The sequence below is a fragment of the Neolamprologus brichardi genome, chromosome 8 (assembly GCF_056152115.1).
Source record: "Neolamprologus brichardi isolate AB-2024 chromosome 8, ASM5615211v1, whole genome shotgun sequence".
In the NCBI taxonomy this organism is placed as follows: Eukaryota; Metazoa; Chordata; class Actinopteri; order Cichliformes; family Cichlidae; genus Neolamprologus; species Neolamprologus brichardi.
This window is the reverse complement of record NC_142111.1, coordinates 19,638,160-19,662,113: the sequence shown is the minus strand read 5'-3', so window position 1 is coordinate 19,662,113 and position 23,954 is coordinate 19,638,160. Positions and strand designations below refer to the sequence as shown.

Below are 23,954 nucleotides of genomic sequence, written 5' to 3'. Positions count from 1 at the left end.
TTCTCCTCTGGTGCTCTGTCTGTCATATCAGAAAGCAGCTGGAAAAGTCATTACATTAACAGCATATTGTGTGCCTTTTAGTTTGAAGTTCATAATCTAACCTATTGTTTGGCTGTTTAAGTCTCACACTTCAATTTCAGTTTAACAATGATGAACAAAGCGACTTTAATTCAGTAGATTGTTTTTATTTACTTGTTTCATTGTGGCAGATTCTTGAAGAAAACACATAAATATGCCTGTAATCAAAAACAAGCATGACATTTATGACACACTAATAACTTCCAGGACAGAACAGCTAATGCAGAAGTGCCAAAAACTGCACTTCATGTAATTGTCACTACTGTCTCAGTCCCACCAGAGTAAAAATAGAACAGCTATACAACTATAAAAGCAAATCAGCGGTTGCCCAATGATTGCATTAAATAATTTTTGCTGTCAGTGACCAACTGCGAGGAGTTGCAATGACAAACTGGTTAACCAAAGGCAGGACATGCAACCCCTTAAATCTCTGGGTAACCACGTTTGATCACAGGTTGCCTGGTGGGAGGCAACCTTTTTAAATGTATCAATCATAACTTCATTGCACACAGTTGCAATACTTTGGCTGTACAGTGGTCTTTAGCTACTGTTTTCCAAATGTGGCTGTAGCGTGAAAGATGAGTCCAAAGGCAAGTCGGTACCTATAGATAGTGAACAAGTGCGCTAAATATGTTTATACCTTTCTGAGCATGTTTTTAATGTGATTAACTTATCACCAATACAGCCTGCTTTATTATACAGCCTGTCCAGATGTTTGTGCTCCAGTTTTTTATGGGTGAAATTCTAATATTTTATTAATCTTGTTGTTCAGCACTAAGTAGCATATATCTATCTATCCGTTGCATCCCTACAGTTTATGTACCCACCACAGTCAAAATGCAATCAATGCAGTCTATGCTTGTGGCTCATAATAAAAACATCAACATCACTGACAGATTATGAGAAAAAACGCTGGATCAAGATACAGTTTAGTCATTAAAACATAACTTTAGGAAATAGAGGAATTAGCAGAACACGAAACAAAGACACAAACACATCCATGCCCCAAATGGCTAAATTATTGGGTTTGAATTATTAGATTGACCTGCCAATTTTTAGCCAACATGAAAAAAAAGTCCTTTTTCTCTTTCTTTTTGGCACTTAGTAAAACAAATCAAAACATCTTACTTTAAGAGCTAACAAACTAAAAATAATCTGTTCCTGTTACACATGTTCCTTAGATGTAAATTTTATATTCAACGAAAAACTGGTAAGTAAGCAAGCAAAGGCCCTTAATAAAATTTACCAGCACTGTAGCATAGGTGCTCGTGTAAAATAGCTAATCCAAGACACACAGAAAGATTTTTATAAAAATAAATAGTGTTTGTAAATATATTTATAGTTTCAGTTCTCCCCTTGTCAACTTGATAAGTGAAATGACAAAGTGGTAAACGCTGCTTACAAGACATATCTGTGAAAAAAAACAACAACTCGTGATATAGTTTCATTTCTATTGTGTGTGAACATGATGAAGATAGTGTGTATTCTTAATGAACACTAGTTCAGAGGTAATAGCTGTTTAATGGCTGTTTTCTGCCATGCTGTGATCTGTGTTTGACACTGAGTGTGTGATTTTAAAGTGCTTAGACACTCAGCACACACAATTACTCTGAGTTTAATGAAGTGTGGAGGTATGCAGTGTCTACTCAAACCTAAACTGGGGCAAAGGAAAAGGGAGTGAGGGAGGGTGTAGATGTCTGAGTGTGGGACTGCAAATTTGCTAGAAATAGTGCCAATATGATACCTTTGTTATTTACTAAGTATTAAAACAATAACAAAAGAGCCCATTTAATGACTTTATAAAGGAGCATGTGATGATGGAAGTTCATAACTATAATCAATTCAAATCTAGAGTCATTGAACACTTAGGTACGGCTTTTCAATAGCTTGTTAATGCAAACATCTAATCAACCAATCACACAACATCAACTCGATGCATATAAGCATGTAGACAGCCTGCTGAAGTTTAAACCAGAATGGGGAAGTAAGGTGATTTAAGGGACTTTGAATGAGACATGGTTGTTGGGCTGGTCTGACTATTTCACAAGCTGGTATTAAAATACTTTCTTAATGGCAGAGCAGAATGACCTGACTGCTTTGAGCTGAAAGGAAGAGAAGAATAACTCTAGGGGTGGGTTTTTATAATCGATTTATCGATTAAAATCGATTCTGGCTTGGATTACGTAAAATCGATTCATTAAAATCCTGAATCGATTTTTTTAATATAAATTTATTTTGCCCGAAATGCCAGAATCTCAGGTGAAATCTCACAAAATTTCAACAACCACCAAACAGCTAAAACAGTAAATGAGAGCAGGAACACGGATTCTGCACAAAGACTTAAACACACAGCGCAGCCCGCGGATCAGAATCAGTTAGATGTCGAATTTCTCACAGTCGGGTCTGAAAGCCGACAGCCCGCTGATTCTGATCTGTCCGCGGGTCTGCGCTTTGTGTTCACGCCCTTTATGCCCTGATTCTAAAGCTGTTAGTTTGATGTCTCTCCAAACAATATTGACCGAACCAGCAGCAAAAGAGGATCCAAACTACGCTTCACAAAAACATCGTCATGTATTCACTCTTACTTTTACTGTTTTGCTTCGACCACGATGCACAGCTCTCTGTCTCTCTCTCTCTCTCTCTCTCTCTCCCCCCCTCTCTCTCTGTATGGTTTTCTGCATTATTCGCTTGCTTGTTACGCACAAGTCTACCGTTGTTTACAGCGCTATCGGCCGACTTTTTTTTTTTTTCTGTTTTATATACTTCCGAAAAGAAAACCTAATTTCTGCCGTTCAATGCTGAACAAATTTAAACTTTTTAAAATTATGCAAAATGCAAAATGCTTAGCCGTGTCTCTAATAAAACCGCTGTAACTTCAGAGGTAATGTTCATATGTTGATTAATGGTTTTCTTTCGTTTTTGATGTACTGCAGAATATTTTTATAAAATCCCAGGCCAGGAAAAATCACCTTCATGTGTTTCTGTGTTTTATCTTCAGCTACTTTGACACAAAGGCATCTGCTGTGATGCTCACACCTTTGATAAAGTCTTGCGTGTGTCAGCTTCCTTTTTATAGATACAAAAATATGTAAACGTACTAATCTGAATTATAATATTTCTGACTGTCAAAATTTCCCATATTCAAATCTAAGTGAATCGAATCGAATCGAATTAAATCGAATCGTGGATCGAATCGATTCTGGACCTTGTGAATCGGAATTGAATCGATTCTAAAAATCAGTGACGATACCCAGCCCTAAATAACTCAAACAGCCCATGATTACAGATAATATATACAGATGAGCATCTCTGAACACACAACGTCTTTAAGAATGTTGGGCTACAGCAGCAGAAGACCACACTGGTTGCCACACCTGACAGCTAACAGGAAACCAGAGATATAACTCACCAAAATTGGAAAAGTGAAGACTGGGAAAACATTGCCTGGTCTAACGAGTCTCAGTATTTGCTGCAAGTCTTAGATGTAGGGTCAGATTTTGGCATAAACACCATGAAAGTATGGGCCATCCCCTTATCTCAGTGGTTAAGGCTGCCGACGGTGCAATGGTCTGGGGGATATTTTCCTGGAACTCTTTGGGCCTTTTAGTACCAACTGTTGCTGACAATCTCTATTCTTTTATGACACCAGTTTACCAGCAAAATAATGCATCACCTCAAATCTCAAAGTGGTTTCTTGAACATGGAAATATTCTTTGTATTCACAGATGGGAGATAAAATATATAAACATGTCATCAAAACATATGGCTGGTTGTATTTTGCTTGTGTAGCCCAACATGCACATTGAGACACAGTGTCTCAGTCTCAGTCTGGGTCAAACTACTGGAAAGTTCTGCTATAAGCAAAAAACATGAAACTAGACCATTTATTTTGTATTTTATGAACATATGCTGACATATGTTGTCCTCTTTTCATTGGCCAAGACCACTGCTTCAGAGGGTTTTTTTGAACGCATACTGAAACAACGCCACCAACACTGTGTCACTGGAATTGCACAGTTTTCATCTATTTAGAGCCACAGCACTACATTTCATGAGACAATGCTGTGGTATAAACATCTGTGGCCATGTATTTGCTTACATCTATGTGTTTATTAAGCTGTGCGTGTGTTTGTGTTGCCATGTGTACCTATCTGTGTGATTGGACTGACGCCTGCAGGGCACAGTGTTGCGGACACAGGTACCCGTGCCTGGGTCTACATTCTCAACCATGACGAACGGATGCTCCTCCAGCGTAGCCACGGTCAGGTGACGATCATCAGACACATGCTCCAGGAAGTTGCCATACCGAGGCCAGATAGGGTAGCGAACTTGGAGGACGCCCCGGGCATACGTACCCACCTGAGCAAGAAGCGTGAGAGACAAAGATCTCATTGGTATCACATGTGAGTCCCGACCTTCGTGTCAACACCTTCCCTCTTCACCTATCCTGCCATTCCTAACTTCACAGGATGAATAATTTTTATAAAAATTTTATAATGAAAAAATGCATGCGCTGACCTGGAGGAAGAGGATAAGAAGATCAAAGGAGAGTAGGGCTCATTAACACATGCTGAGGAGACTTAAAAGTGTTTGAGAAAGACTTTTACTGGGGAGGAAAAACCCCTCAGAAACTTAAAGAGTAAACCAACTGTATCACATTAATAATACAGCCCAGCATGTGCTGCTTTCGCTGTGTGTTCATTTTGTTGACTGATTATTCAATTAATAATTCTCCCTTTTTTTAAACTAATAAACATTTCGAAATGTCACTATTCATAATGGTAACTGTTCAAGTGATTACCGCTATTTATTTTGTGTGTTTTTTCTGCCTTTTGTGTGTTTAAAAGATTTGCTGCATTTGTAGAGCCGGTGTAAGTAAAGCTCACTGAACTGAAAATAAATGAACAAACTGAGATTCTGACAGATTCGATAACGAGATTGCTACTGAAAGAAAGGAATAGACTGCGTATTTTAATGTCACGGAAGCCACTTTTGCACCAGAATTGCTGTACAATGTCACATCACGCAATGGATAGTCCCATAGATGTCGGCGCTAAGCTCAACGAAACTCTCCCCATGAGGAGCAAGACTGTTTGTCACATCAGCCAACCTAATGAGGCGTGCTGAGCTTGGCCAGCGCTGACTTACTGCATATGAAACTCACTCCCTTACAGATTTAATGAGACCTCTTTTTCATACCAACTCTTGATTCTTTCTTCACCTTAGTCATACTAATGGTTTTCCTTCGTCATACATGGGCGACTTAAGGATCTGTATAAAGGTGCAGCACGTAAGGCTGTGATTTGTTTCTGTGCGCCATCTGTGAATGACAGAATGGCAGAAATGCCAGTTTTGAAGATCAGTCATTTGAATTTATGGGATCCTCGTGTGTCTGAGCATCTTAAGCAAAGTGCTTTCACTGCCGTTCGGGCACTCACTGGACCAATCATTGAATACTGGGTTAAAATATGGTGTGATGATCGAATGTGCCACACTCTTTTCTATCAATCCGGTCAGGCATTTACCTTGCTAAAAAAAAAAAAAGAGTCTCTTTGTCAATGCCAAAACAGCACTAGCAGCTTTATGTTTGGAGTTACTTTTGTCTTTGAAAATACATTTTTTTAAACACGTCAGTCACCACCCCAATGAAAAGTGGCTTTTTTCTCTCTCTTTTTGGCTGTTTCTGCAGCTATTTTTTCTCTTTTTTTTACACATTTTATTGTCTATGAAAAGTGACAAATAATGACCTTTCTGCTGACTTCTGTTAATTCAAAACCACTGCCAAGAACCAAAGAGTCATGATTCTAGGATTCACTGAGCGAGTGATAACAATAAGCTGTGAATAACAGATCCTTCAATTTTTTGCAACAGAGCCAGAGAAACTTTCATTACTCTCCCCTATCCTAAGCTTCTTGTTTAGTTTTTCAAATTCAGAAAAAAGGCGCTACTAAACAGTAAAATGTCTACTGTTAGAGCTTCCTGTTTTGCAGTTCCTTCAAAATAAAAGGGTACTTATTGAGCCTGAAAATGAACTGTGTTTTAGTTCTTTCTTGTATTTAAATGTAGTTACTGTTTCGCGGTTATAGAGTTTGGCATTTGTGTTTAGCTCCTTGTGTTTTCCTTGTAGTTTATTATTCTCGCCTCCTCTGTGTCATCTTCTTGTTCACTGTCATTTTTCATGCGTCTTATTTTAATTTCGATGTTCTTGTTATTTCCTCATTTATTTTCACAGTCAATTGGGAAATATTTCCTGATTTAACTCTGTTAATTATCTTGATTATGTGCACCTGTACCCTGTTCCCCACCTGTTTCCACTTCTCTAATCATCCCTCTGTATATAAATAGTCCCATCTTACCTTTATTGTTTGTGTACCTCACCCAGGGTGTGCTTTGCTTTCCTGGCCAAATGATGAATGATTGCTTGTTGACTTTTGTTATGTTTGCTTTGTGGAGTTTTAAATTTAGCTTAATAGAAGTTTCTTTTGGTTTGGTTCTGGATGCCTTGGGTCCTGTGTTTTTTATTTCCAACTTTCTGCTACCATAAAACTGTTTTTTTTTTTGGTGGGACAATCTCACTTTAGGTCAGTTAGAGTCAATTTCAGAACAATGGTGAAGTGAAAAGGCTATACTGCACATAGCTTGTGTTTTTGCCAGTAAGTCATATTCAGGAGGCACTTCACCCCTACAAATTCACCATACAGTAGTCAGGGTTTCCCAGCATAGCTGGCTTCACAAAACCTAAAACCCAAGTTGGAGATAATGGATAGCAATTTCCTTTATCAAGCTTCAGGCTCTGTGTGCTCATATAAAATGAGGGTGTCCGATACATCATTCGACTCTTCCTATGCACAAAATGGATTGATGGGGCACAGTCTGTTCCAGTCATACACATTATCAGTGGAAAAGGTGATGGTGCTCTCTAAGGAATACAACACTATTGCTGCAAGTGAGATTAAAGTTACAGGAAATCATTAATCAAAACTTCAGAGCAGTTAAATAAATATATATATTAATGTGAGTTACTGTGTCCGCTTTCTGTGCTGCAGCAGTTTAGAGCTGCAAAACTAAACAGTATATATTTAAACACTGAATGTTGTTTGGTGTGTTCAGTTCTGACATTGTCCCATATGTTAATAAAGAAAAATCAATTATTTTATTGATCGAATAGGTTTTTTTTTTTTTTTTTTTAGTGATAAATAGCCTACAAAGCTAACTGATCAATTTCAGTTGCAGATGCAGCAATGTGAAAAATATTAGTTTAGGACTAAACGTAAATCCTTTAATTCAAAGTCCTTTAAATTCCTGAGACACTGGGATACCAGCAGTTTACACTACTGTAACAGAGGGGTTAAGCTCTACAGGTTGCACAAAAAAAACCCTACTCCCTTGACAAGTATCATACCAACAGGATACTGTAAATGAAACAATATGGAAAATTTTGGCCTCCCAGCCAATTTTAAACTGAAACTCTGAGGATAATCAGCTCCAGATCAGATTATGTGTTCGCTGTAAGTTACCATGGTGATCTAGCCATGTTAAAACAAAGGAAAGAGGAAGAAAAGAGATCCTCCTCCACTTTATATTCGACTTACCTCACTCATACCCCTCTTGTCTACTCTTTGGGGTTGGGCAAGAAGTCTGTTTTTCTTTTAAACATTGCAGCTCTGTTGTTAATAAAAATAAAAGGCAGAGCTGTGTGACAATTCACATCTCCCATGTATATAATTTTATTGATTATCGCTGCCTTGTATTTACTGTGTTAAGTCTATAGGTGTAAAGTTGATACAAGATAAGACCTGGGAGAGGATCCTGGCAGTGAAAGGGGACAAAATGTCACCCAGCAGCACTCTTCAGATGATGATAAGGAATAACAGCATGTTAAACTGTCAGGCTGTCACAATGAAAAGAGAGAAGCTTGAAAAGAGCAAATACTCCACGACATGTCGTTATAACGGATGAGATACCTGACACAAAGAGGAGAGGGAGAACGGTGAGAGATCGGGCTGTAATGAGATGGGATTGAAAAGGAGGGAGAGGCAAAATTTAGATGCTTGTATGGCATCTTGTGAGATGTCTTGTTATCTGTAACTTGTGTGAATGTCAATACCTGTGCTCGGGGACTAACATGGGGAGGGAGAATATGTGATTTTAGGATCTACAAGCACAGACGATCCTAACCCCACTTCAGCACAATGACATGTCCATGTTCATACACATATACACGCATGCACACACCAGCCAGGAGGTGACATTGATAAAGTAGGTTGGTCTTTCCAGGGCAGAAATAAATGAGTTCAACTGTAGCTGTGAGATTACGTTTAGGTCTCTCTGTTTTTCAATACACCCTCAGGCTTCGACTGCGTGTGTGCGCTTGTGTGCGTAAAAGGGATTGAAAACACTCCCTAGGCTGCGAGGCATGGTTATGAGGAAACAGAAAGAAGGATCCATCCTCACCAGGAAACAAAGATGCACACTTCTATTGATCTGAAATAATGATGTCAAACTTCAAGTCTGATGCAGTTTTTCAGGTGTAAACTATCAGCGTTTATCCAGATTAGATGTTTGAGTTGGATGCTTTCACACTTAGAGGCTGTGATTCTGAGCCTATGGAAGTAATGTCCATCATTTTTGCTAAAAAACTGTGCTCTTCTCATGTCATGACAAGCCTGAGCACACAGGCATGATACACATACCCACACCAACTCTTATGATGTCTGTTAAAAAGTGCGAACATTTTGAAGGAGAAACAAAATCCCAGATTTTATTTTAAATGCATTTTGTCTTGCCCTGCTCATGGTGTGTTTCTGTGCCAGTGCGTGTAATTCAGTTAAAGCTTCTCAGTACCTTGTCCCAGATTCTGTCCCGGTCCAAAGAAATGATAACCATAGAAGGGTTTGAGAGGAAGCCTTGGTTGTTGAACGACAGATCTCTTCTCTCCCAAGTCACATTCAGCATGTGTCTAATCCCAACAGAAACATAAACAGTGTTTATGTGCAATCAAGGAAGTTTGACTTCTGCTTTCTAGAAATCAAAATATGCATATTCATTCACACGGATGCATGCACATACAATGATCACCTGCTAATTAAATCTAAAGCTCCCCTGAGAGCTTAATCTAATGTAGGAGACTGGAAGTAGCTCATTAGGCGATGATAGCGGCAGGTGATTGGTCTGACAGCCTAGTGTTCCCACTGAGTGATTTCACTGTCTCTTAATACATTAATCCATGACAGACTAGACTGTTTATAAGGAATCCAAATTAATTAGCATTTCAGACCACATGCTAAAGAGGCACTATACTCGGTCCGTGATGTATGCGCACAAATTTCAATGAGTAACAAAGCTGTTAATTCCTCTAGAAGTTAAATAAGTTAAACGTTATAAAGATTCCGGGCAATACTAATGAAAAAGTCATACAGACAGGCTTTACATCAATCATCAGCGGATTAAATTCTGCTTATTAAAATCTGCAATCACAAAAAAATAACTACTATGATACATATTGAAGCTTTTGGGAACATAAGGAAAACAAGTAACACCTGCATAGTGTTGCTTCACCTGAACAGAGTGTAGTTGTCTGAGTGTTTAGCCGGCTTGTTGCAGTCACCGTGTCCCTCGGGGATGAAACCATATTGCCGCTTGAAACTGTCTGCCCCTTTGGCTACGATGGCGACACCCTCCCTCACTCTCTGCCGCAAGCTTTTCCTCCACTGGTCGGTAATCACACCGATTACACCTATAGGAAAGCTGGCAGGTGGAGAGCTGTCAGGGTTGCCCACGGCCAGACTGGGGAGGATCCAGATGTAGCCTGGCCCCAACAGACCAACCTCAGCGGCATTTTTAAAAAGGTACTGCGCCTCTTCGTGTGAGCAGTACGCCAGCAGAACCTGGGAGTCCAACTGCAGACGGACGATAAATCAGAATATCCTGAGCACGCTGCACTACTAAGTCATCAGAAGTAGCTAACTTGGATAACATAGACGTTTACTAAGTTTGCATACAACAAAAGAAGCAGCTCTCATTAAAGAGGAAAGCTCACGGTGTCCACAAGATGCCTCGTCTCCCCAGCTGCTGCAATATTGAACACCTAGAGCTAACTTCCCTGTTTTAAGCAATATTAGGATCTACATATGGAGGCAGGAGGGATGCCTGTGGCAATTTTTCCAAGTCTGCCACCAGAACACAGCTTGTTTCCCATTTGGGAGGTTTGTGTTTTGCTTTGTTCTCACAGGCTGATTACTTTCCTTTTACTCATTTTGTACTTTTCACTTTTTACTCACTATCTGGTCAGTTCTGAGCACTGAAAACGACTCCAAAAACATAGTGTTTTGTGTTAAATTACACGTTAATGTTAAAAAGATTAGTGCTGCACCATTATACTTCATGGTACCCACCCTGAACCAGTGCCATTACTTTGAACAGAGACAAAATGTCATAGCCGTCTGCCAACAGACAAAGCTAATAACATTTTAGTCTATCTCTGTGTGAAAGCCTTACAACAGATTGGTGACCTGGCCACGGTCTACCCCATCTCTCATCCTATGACACCTGGGATAGGCTCAAACCCCCCAAAATCCCAGTAATCAAACTATATTTCTCTCTTCCTTATGGAGATCTAAATATTACATCTACATTTATTAAATTTCCTAAAATTGCTACTTGCCTCCTGCCCCTGCGTTTCATGCATACTGCCCATTAAAACAGAAAAACAGTAGCTTGTGATTTAATCTCCCAGATAATATAATCCCTTAACATTTCAAAGTGACTTGTCGTACCTGCTGAAGCATGCGTTTGAGCTTCATGTTATTTGCTCCAACGGACATTTCCAGAGACAGGATATCCTGCACATTCCACAAGAAGTAGGAAGTATCTGTGTAGGACTGAACTATATCCACAAAAGTGTCGTAGCCCGGCATTAGGCTGGTGATCACAGCAAATTCGCCCCAGTCATACTCCTCCATCATCTGAAACAGACGCATGCAGAATTATCAATATCTGCTGCAAGAAAAAATATTGTCACATCCTCTAAGGTGCAGTAAAAGTAAAGAAGTAGAGTAAATGGTAAAGCCTAACTTAGACAAATATATTATTTTTTAAAGAGTAGATTAATATATCTACTGTCCTAATATCCATTCCTGGAATTCCGTTCTGCTATTATGGGTCATCAATGTCTGAATTTTGCATCTTAAAAAATCATGTTCAGTTCTTCCAAATGATCTCTCCTCATTGAGCTACCAATCACAAGGGAAAAAAGGTACAGTTACAGTTGGTGAGTGGGCCCTGGAGCTGTTGCTAGGTGAAACGGGTCACAAAGAGGGTGCTGCTTCAGTCGCTAGCAGATTGCAGCAGTCAGCTGTAATTTGCATAAAGGTGCTGACATGTCTGAAAACACTTTTGAAAGGCTAAAGGTTAATAAAATCTGCTGCAGCCAACACGTTTCCAAAAACACAACTTTTGCTCTGTAGACAAACATTCTCCGTTTCTGGTTTTTCATTTTTCAGTCTCAATATTGTTTGGCGAGTACCTTATGCGTGTCTGCAAACATGATCTATGCATGATAGGTGCAACTGCTGCAAGTTGCAAGTGACCAAAGCAATCACAAGGAGGCTTTTTCTTTTACCCTCAGCAACCACTGATTACAAGGGGTAAAGGCAATTGATTGCACAAAGTGTCATGGAGCTGTTTTTTGGACAAAGGTTTTTCTGTTGTGAACTCTGAATTCTTGTTGTTGTTGTTGTTTAACATTATGTTGGTTTTCAGAAATGTGGCAACAAGAATGAAAAAACTAAGTATCTTGATTCCTCGATGTTTCAGTTTCTGGTTCTTTCTGTGTTTTCTTTTGATAGTCTGTTTTCACCCGTGCTTTTTGTTGAGTTCTTCTTCACTTGTCTCTTTTATTTGTTCCTGCTGTGTACTTGTTTCCCCTGGGCTCATTACCTCAGTCTTCTTGTTCGTGTATTCACTTCTCATTGCTCTATGCTTCCCTGTGATTTCGCCTGTTTTTTTCTAGTGTTTCCATTCCCTATGAAATTATTCCTTGTGGCTAAAACTTTAGTTTACTACCATTTCGATTAAACAACTAAGACAAAGTGTTAACTAGTAAGCTTCAGAGGTGCAGAAAGGTTGTCATCTGACTTCTGGGTGTACAGAAGTCTATGGTAAAACGGCCCTCAGATGCCTGCTCTGTAACCTTAGTAAACACACGACTTTAAGGTCACCTGGTGAAAATAAGGTCTACAGGTTTCAAAACACCAAGATTGGTTTTGATTGTACGGCAGAAGTGATTCCTCTTTTTATTTAGAAACGTATCGAGCCTAACTTTGGGTTTGACATCAAGACAGTAATGACAACATCAATCAAAAAATATACTTGTCAGCCTCATCCCTCTTATGATTTAATGAACTAGAATTTTCTTTCCCCAAAACTGAAAGAATTAAGTTTTTGCCAGCTTTAACATGATGCACTTCCATACCTTGAATATGCAGTTGACCTGCTGCTCCAGGGAGACTCCCATCTGCAAGAAAGAGGATCCTTCCGCCTGCAATGAAAAAGAGTGCTTCATTCAATGCTTGTGGTTGTCATGGTTCTGAAGGTGGATGATGCAACAGCAGCTCAGAGCAGACTTCTTTAGCGGGGCCCATGCTTGCTGTCACAGAGGTTTAAAAAAGTGTTGAGATCGAGTACCCGACGGGTTTCATTTCATTTGTGTTGTGAAATATTTTCACCATGGGGAAAAAAAACCCTAAAATATTCTGAGTAAATCAGCACACAAAAAAATCCTGGTACAGTGCTGAACCTGTCACAACAGAAGCCAAACTAACAAGATATTCACATGAACTTGCTCGCTTGTCCTCATTTTAGCAACATCTTAACACTGTTACAGCTGCAGAACAGTCTATTTAAATAATTAGTTCCCTTGTTCAGCTGTGAAACGGTCCATGTTAAAAGTCACCATGGAACAGTCTTACATAACCAATTAATTAAGAGCCAATAAAGACAAAGACAGGACTACATTTTAAGTGGGTGATGCACGGGTGATTGCATTTGAATTAAAAGATCTTTAGAGATTTCAGCAGTGTCTTTAAAAAACCTTAATTGGGCAGTTTAAAAAGTGACCAGAAGCACACCTTTATAGTTTTACACATATGACAGCAACTAGTTAGTAATAGCTCCTTAACACCAGATAGCTGTCAAATATACCTGCACCCTATAGGAATAAATGTTCTATAAGGAAAAAATGCTTTTGTTTTTTCCAGGGCTTTGATTCCCCAAATTGGCTCTGAAGTGGAAATATTCAGTCCTGCTGCTCTCTTTATGTTTTAGGCGTTAGCATACATTTTCACACGTAACTTAAGTTTACTTCCAAATGAACAAAATCCCTCTTAGCAGTGAACTCATACACAGACTAAGCATTGGCTGCACTTTGATTCAAACAGCCAAACCAGACAAAAGAGTTAACCAAAAATTTCCACAGTCTGGACACTGTGCCCCTATCTTTTTTTAGACCCGCATCTGTGATAGTTAAAAGAAGTTGGAGATCTAAGGGGCCTAATGGTGCTGCAGGGCATAAGCAGACCTGTGATGTAAGCAGGTGCAAGAATATGCAGGGTCTTGACACAAGTAGTGATATGTTTTAATTTAATAATGGGTGGAGATGGGGAGGTTGGTGCAAGAAACGCAGATCAGGGCAATATTGTCTTTTTAAAATATGTACATGGTATAGTACATGTACATATGCTATGTAACGCACAAGAGAAGAAGGCAAACAGAATGAATGAGAGAGAGAAGAGCTACTGTTAAACTGTCAAGTGCCATTAGGGACCAGGTCTCAGATCTTTTCAGTCTGTTCTCGTCTCAGAGGTGACTAACTGTCATCGCTCCTTCCTGTTGCTTTTCCCTCTCTCACAGCTCAGAGCCTCTGCAAAGCCCAAGAGAGTTCTGCAGCCTGAGGAATACCACAGAAGTATCACAGCCAGACTCTTTCACTCAATTTCTACCAGTTTTATCTCTGTCTGTGCTTGTTTGAAACTCACCTCTATCCAGAGTTGAAATGCTACCAGACATGGGACTGGGCTAGGCATCAAAATAGCTATAAAAATAGCAATACTGAGGCTGTCAGTGAATGAATAAAAAATGGCTGTGGATTGGCAGTCCTGGTTAGCTATAGTGCCCCACTTCAGCTAGTATGTCTATGCAGCGGTGAGGTGCATCATTAGAAGAGAAAAATACAATTAGTTGTGTCCGAGCTATTAAACAAGCTAATAACACGGTGACCTCCTCGGTCAAGTCGGTGCTTCATCACTGTTCAGTTTGTCACATCAGAATCAAACATGTTTGAAGACATTCACTTTCTCCTCCATAGTGAAATCAAATGAGAATTACAACAAAATCCTCTTCTCGACTAACTCTCTGACACACCCACACAAAGAGACAGAGTTCACCCTCCCTCTTTTCATCCTCCACTTCCCAGCCGTCTTGTTCTCACCACCTTGGCAGTGCGGCTGTCACACACAAGCGTAATTAGAAGTCCTACTGCAGCAGCGTATGGTAATATGACAGGGAGACTGTGGACATGGTGGCTGCTCACACACTCCTCTCCTTCCACGGGGGAGAACTTTGTACTGTACCGTCCCTCAGAGGAGTGACTGGTGTCAGTCAAGCACACACAGACGCTCATTCACATATGGACACAAATGTATTACACAGTAATACCCAGACAGGTCTGCTAGATTTACCATTTTAATTGCTTAGCAAAGCCCCCTACCACATATCACAGCCAAATATTAGCATCCCTTAATGATCGGATGGCCACAGTTAGTTCACAAATTACATCAATATGTATAAAAATAATGATATTCTAAGCATGTATTTACACTCACAAGCCACTTTATTATGTGTTCAACTGCCCATTAACGCAAACATCTAATCAGCCAATCACATAGCAGAGACTCGAGACATGGTCAAGACAATCTGCTGAAATTCAGATGGGGGTAGAAATGGGATTTAACTGACTTTGAACATGGCCTGGTTCCTGGTGTTCCATAGGCTGACCTTTTAGAAACTGCTGGTCTCTTGGGATTTTCCCACACAAACATTTTTAGGCTTTACAGAGAATGGTCCAAAAAAAAAGGAGAAAATATCCAGCGAGGGCAGACTACTTTGAGCCAAAAGGAGGACAACAGTACCTCAAATAACCACGCATTACAATCAAGGTATGCAGAAGAGCATCGCTGAATGCACAACAGCTTAAACCATGAAGCAGCAAAAGACCACTTCTGTCAACTAAAGAAAAAAACAGGAAACTGAGGCTGCAATTCACATACCTCACCAAAATTGCACAACCCAGTCCAACCCAGGAACTGAAGGTGAATCTAATAAAGTGGCCGGTGAGTGTATAGTGCAAAGCTTAACAAAAATGAGGCATGAAAGCCAGCTCTCCCCACAAAATCTATATTTTTTAAAGGTCAAAGTCAAAGGTCAAATTTATTTATTCAAACAGCCGATGCTGCACAAAGTGCTTAACAATATAAAAACTACAGTAAAAATAAAGGCACTTTTCTGGAGGTACACCAAATGTGTAATATACTGAATGTGACAATTTAACAGGAAAACCCAAAAATGGTGTTTCTGTAAATGGTTCGCTGTCAAACACCATCTTTAAACCCTAGCTAGATTATAAAATGTGATTCTCATCCACCCTTTCAAAGGGCAATAACAACATGCCCGTGATAAAAGGTGCTTGCGTGTTAGCAGGAGCAACATGGGCCTATATATCTAGCCCAAGGACACTTACGTTGGCACATGGAGAGGCCTGGGATTTAACCACTAACCCTGCAATTAGTGAACAACCAGCTCCACACAATCCAATGATTCTCCAAGTCTCTGCAGTGTCACTGGGGGTATGAGATATTCCCTCTTTTGGCATTTTAATGATGCATTAGTGATAAAATGTGCTTTCTAACATGTTGACTCCAAAGACAATGGCATATAATTTACATTATTTCTGAAATCTGAAATTCATACCCTCTAGAATGATTAAAAAAACATTCATCACCAAAAAAACAGACAACTTTGTAATGAGTGAGCCGTGCGTATGAAAGGACAAACAGGCACAAATCGCGCCAGTAAACTGCAAAGATTTCGCATTTTTTGTTTCATTTTTCATTCCATGAAAAATTAGTTCCTACCTGACTCCCTGAATTTATGATACATACCATGGTACTTTTGCTCGAAGTTGGTTAAAAAATGTGGCAACATTTAACACCCTCTTGTCTGGGTGTAAAGTTTTGACAAAGCGTAAATGTGTTTTTCAACCATGATCATTTGAGTCTACACCTTTGGGTCTTTGACACTGAAAAATTGTTTATTGTAAGAAGGTAAAAATTGATGCATCTTTCTAAATATGCTAAGGCCGATGCACAAACAAAAAAAGGAAAGAAAGGAGGCTCTCGTCAATTTTTTTTTTTCATCAAGTTATCCGACATTAAAGCCACGATAATCACAGATATATTTTTGAAGACATGGTCTTGGTGACAGCTTCTCTCTTGAAAGGGACTATATCTTCAAAAGAAATTATCTCAGGCAGTATTTCAAAAGTAGTTGTGATGACTTGAGCATTAGAGACAGAATCAGATTATCTTTTGGTGCATTGGGGTTGGTGGAAGAAATCAAGCACCGTTAGCACATTCGATGGAAGTTGATGGAAATGTTTTTAGGGGACTTACTTGTCCTTTATATAGTGACATTTATCTCTTCATGATGTCAGGAAAAGTATTAAACTACTGAAATACTTTTATTACTACTTTGACCGACTGCCTTTTAGAAATTATTGGGTCATACTCGTTAAATTTGGCCATTAATGTGATTTTATTCCCAGCAATGGGAAACTGTATCCAGCGTGAATGCAGCAGCTCTGCGCTTCTCGTGACCTGTTTATAGAGTGCTGTGGTTTCTGGATCATGAGGCCGAGGGAGAGCCAGGAGGGAGGCGGTGGAGAGAGGAAACAGAGGTGCAGAAGGACAGACAGAGAAAGCGGGTCAGTCTGGCAGCAGAAACAAACCCCTAAAAAAGAAACGTACACTGTGATCCAGTGACAGTTGTCTGGCTCACATCATCACTTTGAACCAAAATCACGACCAGCGTGTGACCTTAGACTGCAGCCAGTCCTCAGACGGTAACCCTTGAATATAATCTTCCACTGACAGCCTCAAATTGTAATAGATGATCTTATATGCTCGAATGCTCGAACTCAACGCTTTCTTTGCTTCAAAAATCCATCATGTTCACAGTTAAAAGGCACTTTTGTCCGTGTTTACTGGCATCCACATAAAGCTGTCAGCTTTTCCTTTTTTTTAAACTCCAGACAGTATCATCGCCTGCCAGCGCAGTCGCTCATTATTTGATGTTTGTAACTGTAACAAACAAAAGCTTGTTTGTGAGTGATCAAACATTTATGGCGCAAAACAGAGAGATTTAATAGTGCTTCACGAGAGCAGATAAGAGCTGTCATCTGCAGTTAATTAATTCCTCCTTTCCCAAAATGTTTCACGGCGGCTATTAAAATAATTTACTATCCTCTGTCATTATTTTAAGAGTGAACTCAACCCAATTTACAAAAGCAATGATGCTCTTTATATTTATGTCAAGTGAAAACTATTTGTTTTGTTGTTTTTTTCAGAAAGACATTTTTTGAGATGAGGTGAGGTGATGAGGTAGTTTTTCTATCACGTCATTGCTATTATGTCCACTTTGCTGTGGACGTAATATGTTCCTATGCCTCATGTTTTTTTTAATCTTTATCTCTTCAACTGCTTAAGTCTTTTCTTTGTAAGAAGTAATTGTCTTTTGTTTGCTTCTTGGATCAATTTAAAGGTTCTGAAAATTACGTGAATCATATATGTAGCCTACACATTAGCCAGATTCTAACCCATTAACACCCATAGTGGATTTTGAACTGACTTATTATCAGAATCAGAATCAGAAAGACTTTATTTATCCCCAAGGGGCAATTAACATACAACAGAGAAGCATAACGTTGAAGATAAGGACAATAAGAACAGGCAATGAGAGTGAGATAACAAATACACAGAATATACAGTATATACAGTTTTAAAATTACACAGTTTTAAAATTAAAGTGACTGAAAGGTGAATAAATAACTGTAAGTGATTAAAAGTGAATATTGTTATTGCATGCGCTCTACTATCATCTTTTCAGTGTCATCCTTTCAGTAGATTTCAAGAAACTTGGAGAATTAATGGTTAAGTAAATTACATTATGGGGATTTAATAATATTAAATAACAGGAAATAATATTAAATAATAATTAAAGTAATGTTAGAGATGTGATGATACCAGAAATAGTGGATCACCTACTGGTGATGGCCAGATGGTGCGATTTGGCAGCCTCGGCTCTGTCAGTCTGTCCCAGGGCAGCTGTGGCTACGACTGTAGCTGCCTCCACCAGTGTGTGAATGTGAGAGTGAATGAATGGTGGAATTGTAAAGTGCTTTGAGGGTCTCAAAAGCACTATATAAATGCAATCCATTATTATTATTATTGTTGTTGTTGTTGTTGCTGTTATTATTGTTGTTATTATTATTATTATTATTATTATTATTATTATTATTATTATTTAAACCAACTGTTAACTGTATATTTTTGTACATTTAAGTATTATTATTCATATTGCCGCATTCATTGACCTTGTTTATAGGTAATTTCACTGTTTAATCACATTAAAATGTTCCCAATTTAATGTTTAAAAGCACTTGGAAAAGGCAAAATCCCATGTAAAATTAGGGCAACAAACTATATTGTCATTACTGAAAATAACCGTATTTTTATGAGAAAGTTATTTTCTGGTATTATTTTGGCGCCCCAGCTGCCGGAATATAACTGTTTTTTTAGGATTTGTTTTTACGGTGTATCATGGCACGCTGGTTACAATCTTCCACTGGGGATTTTGCTATGGTTACGTCTAGTATTTCTTGTGAATGCAGTGATGACAGACGAGAACACTGGCAGGTGATTAAAAAATGTACAGTTGTGATTTTAGAATTTTGGTATTAAATTGTATCAAGTATAAAAATGGCTGATTCTGGTGACATACCTACTGCAAATTAGGAAGGAAATTGGGGAGTTGTAAGTAAATACTCCCCTGGTGCCTGCATGTGGCTGCAGGGTGGTGGAGGGATTGAAATAGCAGGTAGTGATGTGGAGCAGGAGAGAGAGGGATGGGACATTTTGCAGCTTTAATTCACCACCAAAGTGGGAGAGTCAGGCATGTTACGTGTCTGTGACATAATGCAGCTCGGGCGGCCTGACCTAGCTAGCAGGCTTTGCTTCATTATAGACAACAGTGTGAACAGGCATTGAGCCCTGATCTCAACCCTATCCAGCACTTCTGTGATGTACTAGAACATCAGCTGAGAGCCAGACGCCAGCATTGAGCTCCGACGAGGGGCACAGCATGCCACCAGCAAAGCATTCAGCTGCTTGCAGCTTCTTCATTTGCAGTGAATGACGTTCAGAGCCACCATAGAGCCCCACCTGAATCCAAATGGGAATATGTGTGAAAGAATATAGACGCTAGTACAGCGCTAACAATATAACCACTCAACTTGGCCTTAGGCATTGTTGCTGAACTGAAGATGGTCTCTGCCATTTGTAGAGTAATGTTTTACATCTTTTTCTGTAGGACACCAGTAACTGAGTGATTTGGAGAATGAACATTTTCTGAAATCTTTTTTTAGTTAACATTAAAGTTGCATTTGAGCTAAATGTTAAGGTTTGACAGAACTTGCAAAGAAATTTGGACATGTAAGTTTCTAGGTCTAGCCATGTAAATTATAGTGCTATATATATATATATACATTGTTGTGTGTGTCTATTATTGTATTTTCTGTATCTGTAGTGCAGTTTGTATCCTTTGTACTGGAACTATTACAGTTCTATCAAAAAGATGCAAAAAGTAGAGCTATACTGTGAATGCTGTGCCCAAGAACAACATTCAAAAGTTGAATTTGTGCTCAAATATAATTTAATGGTATTAATATGTTACTGGTATAAGAATCTTATCCAGTGTCTCTTTGTTATCTTTTCTCAGAATCATTACATTTATAACACCAGCAGGAAAAGCGAAGGATAGGGTGCCCCCTCCAAATGATTGATTATACTATATGTGCACTCTGAAGATTCCAAATTACCTGATATGCTGCTTTTTTGTCATTTTCTGTTAAGCCAAAAAAAATCCCTTACATTTATTTTATTTATTTAGTTAGTTATTTAGTTATGTATTTATTTATAACACAAATGACGATGGTTGGAGGACTCCCCTGTGAATTTTTGCCTTGGCCCCCAACAGACTCTACTGGCATCAGTAACACTGACGCCAATTGGAGCAAACCTCTGCCCCAGGCTTCAAAATGTTATCTAAATCCTCAAAACAGTTAATCTCCTGATCTGCTAATTAATTAACCTATACAATTAATAGTTATTTTATGAAGCCGATCCATTGTTTGCAGTGGAATAATCAATACAGAATGCTTTTACGTGGATCCCTTCTCAACAACGACACGTTGTTGCAAAGGGGGCATTTCAGAAACATGGAAATTTGCTGCTGGAAATTTGAAGAGTATAGCTGGAGAAACCAGATTACTGTTGCATATACATTTGCAGCTAACATACAACTCTTATGTAGTGGCAGTGTTAGGTGTAACACATACTGTAATCACATTACATTTTTAGCAACATAGTAACGTTACTGAACTAAATTTAGTAATTACATATCAGTTAATCAGTTATCAGCATGCTGGGCAGATAGAAAGAGAAAAAAGTCAGACATTTGCAGCTATTGAGGATTGGAGATACTGACATTACTTTTATTTCTATTGCCCAAAAGGATCAGAGCGTGCAAACTGCATCCAGAACAGAAACAACTGCATTATACTGCTAACACATTGGCTCTTTATAGCCATCTGCACAGACAGGATGCTAATGCAAAGCTAGCTGAGAGCTCAAAGCCATTGTAAAGCTGAGTGCATGCCGACTGCGGCCCAGCACCCAGACCCTGAACTTCTCTTTGAGCTAGTTTTCATCTTTGCTTTGTTGCCCTTTTGTTCATACGCTTTACACTGTAAAAGATAGTTTAACAAATTGCTTTCTCTGGTAAGTAATTAAATGACATACTCCATTACTTTTAAGAAAAGATTAATGTGTAATGCATTACACACAACCCTATGTTTTGGGGTACTTATAACCATACTTTGATAAAACACCCTTAACAAAACCCGTGTTTAACACTTGGATTGTCTGATATTTGGTGTTGTCTGCATACTTTTGGCCAAGTGACGTTTCTGAAAACATAAAACCCATCAACTCTGAAGATGCATCTTTTCCTCAGACTGAATACAGTTATTATCGCAATCACTGCCATCATAATTAGAATATTCATATATCAGATGTTAGAATTTTATTCCAACTGAATTAAAGTTTTGTTATTAAAGTTTCTTGTTGTTCCCCCTGCAGCCTCGTCAGCACCGTGCTCCTGCCCCCCATCCTCATCTCCTCTCTCTCCTCTCTGTCGCCTCCTGCTCCACTGCTCCCACGACTCGACATCTGGAAGTAGCACCCTCTAATGATCGCCCAGCACACTGCAGTGACTGACAACCAGCCAGCCAAGAACACACAAACAGAAAACACGCTCAATCTCTTATTTCTAACTCCTCCGAGACGCGTCACTACATTTTTTTCCCTCCTTCCCTCGCAGGCCCTATTGAACAGCCTTTATGCTGTTTTTCAGCGCTTCCTTAAGCTTTAATTTCCTCTTCTTTGCTTTTGCTTGATGTATGTGCCGTATGACAAAAGACACACTTCCTCTCCAGCCTTCAATCTTTTCATCTTTGTCTCATTCCCTCCTTCCTTGTTGTTCACCATAGAAAGATCAGTGAGACAGGAACCATAAATAGGCGGCTCGGGTGGCTGCTGCTTCTTTTTAAACCCACTATCAAAGATATTCATCATCATCAGGCCTATTGATAATCAAGCACTATTGAGCTCTTTTATCCCTTAACAGAATCATGCACTCACGGGCTTGTCTTTCTCCATCCAACCCACCTGTCCCATTGTGCCAGACACCTCTGACAAGCCTTTTTTTTCTTCCGGACAACAAAGGAGCATATAAGAGAGAGAGAGACTGAAGAGCAGTATGAGGGTAAGGGTAAAATAATGCCTTCGACATGCAGGCCACAGGAAAATCTCTTTGTGCTCTACAGAGAACCACCACTCAACACTTTGGACTTCTCAGGGGCAACGTCACACCTGCTTGTTTGTGTTTTCTCGCTGTCAAGTTGACAGGTTTTGTGATTGGCTCTGCAAATTACCAACCAGAGACCAGTGATCGATGATGAAATTTGACAAAAATATTCTGGAGGCAGCAGAAGAACTGTGTGAGATGTGTGTTAAAAGCAGATCTGAGGTAAATGGCTTGGAGAAGTTTTCAGAGAGACAGAAAAAAATTGAGGGAAAAGATGAGTGAATGGTTTGGATTCGGGGATAAATGGTAAGCGCTACAGGGTGCTTCAGCCTCCTGAAGGCTCTAATTAATAGTTTAATGCTGTCCTAGAGCTCCAAGTGAGCAAAAAGGAACACAGGCCTCTGGCTTACTTCAAGCCACAGTCTTAATAGACTCTGCCAGCATGCAAAAAAAAAGTAGATTCAAGGAGCGAAGGTGATAGAGGAAGAGAAGAAAGCAGTGAAGGTGGAGAGAGACCAAAGCAAAATATGAAATGCATGGGGGAAAGAGACAGGGTTAGAAGTGAACTAACCAACAGGGGGGGGAGGAAGAGAGAGAATTATGGAAACAAGGAGGACTATTTCACTGACAAAAGAGACTCCGCTATGAGACAGTAAAACACTGCCTTTGGGCACCTGTCAGCCAAGCTTCATCGAGGCATCTTTCTCTTCTGTCTGTCTCTTATTCACTCACTCTGCCATCAAAATACAGCAAATCAATCACTCTCCTGCAGTTACAACTCCTCCTGTTTAATGCCTATCTATGACGTGACATCAACAGGAAGATGATAAAAACAATTACTGTGGTTTACAAAATGTTGCTGGGGGTGGAATTTATAGCCACAGGGCTATACAAGTTTTGATTGGTTGATAGGTGTAGAAATGAACCCATTTGACTCTGTGTGTGTGTGTGTGTGTGTACTTCTCATATGTGACAGTATTCATTTGCATGTGTTTGAGAGTTGTTTCTATAAATACAAGGTGTTGGAGATAGCAGTTAAGCAATTAAAGGAAGGAAGGGGAGATGAGCCGAAAGCTTAGAGTGTGAAAGGAAGAAGAGACGGAGCCACATTCCCACCACAAAGTGGAGAAAAAGTAAAGATTAAGAATCCATCTGGCGACATCAATCTCTTCTTTACAATCTAACTACACAGCTCGCTGCTCTCCATTTCTATTCATCAATGAGATACATGCTAAATCATAGCAGGAAAAACCTGCTGGTGTTCAACTGTGTAGACATGATTGATTGAAGCACAGATCACCCGTAGCACTTGTCTCCCCTTACGAAGTTTCCTTTCCCACAACTCAAGACTTTTCCCAGCCACGGATTAGACGAGATGATGAGGGTCGAAGGCTCTAGTCATCGCTGATAATTCACCCATCTGTATTGCTCATATCCAAATATTTGCATGCAGCGAGTTGCTTGCCAAAGTAGGTTTCACCGCTCTGACCTACTTAAGTTGTTTTAAGCTGAGTGATGCCGGTGCAAAAGAGTTCTGACTAAGACAGGAGGCTGTGAAGAGCGAGTGCTGCTGCTGACAGGATTTATATTGCAGGTTGTTGTTCATCTTATATCAAGAAGTT

The 23,954-nt window shown here is 39.5% G+C and overlaps 1 protein-coding gene across 1 annotated transcript in view; it reads right to left on the bottom strand.

Moving 5' to 3' along the window:
• LOC102795367 (glutamate receptor ionotropic, NMDA 2C-like) overlaps positions 1-23,954 on the bottom strand; it is a 63,465-nt gene that overhangs the window by 27,235 nt on the left and 12,276 nt on the right. The window contains exons 4-8 of the mRNA XM_035907913.2: positions 12,551-12,616; positions 10,854-11,042; positions 9,637-9,977; positions 8,923-9,037; positions 4,226-4,437 (exon numbers count right to left, since the gene is read on the bottom strand). Of these exons, the coding sequence (XP_035763806.1) occupies positions 4,226-4,437; positions 8,923-9,037; positions 9,637-9,977; positions 10,854-11,042; positions 12,551-12,616 (923 nt within the window). The remainder of the gene's footprint in view (positions 1-4,225; positions 4,438-8,922; positions 9,038-9,636; positions 9,978-10,853; positions 11,043-12,550; positions 12,617-23,954) is intronic.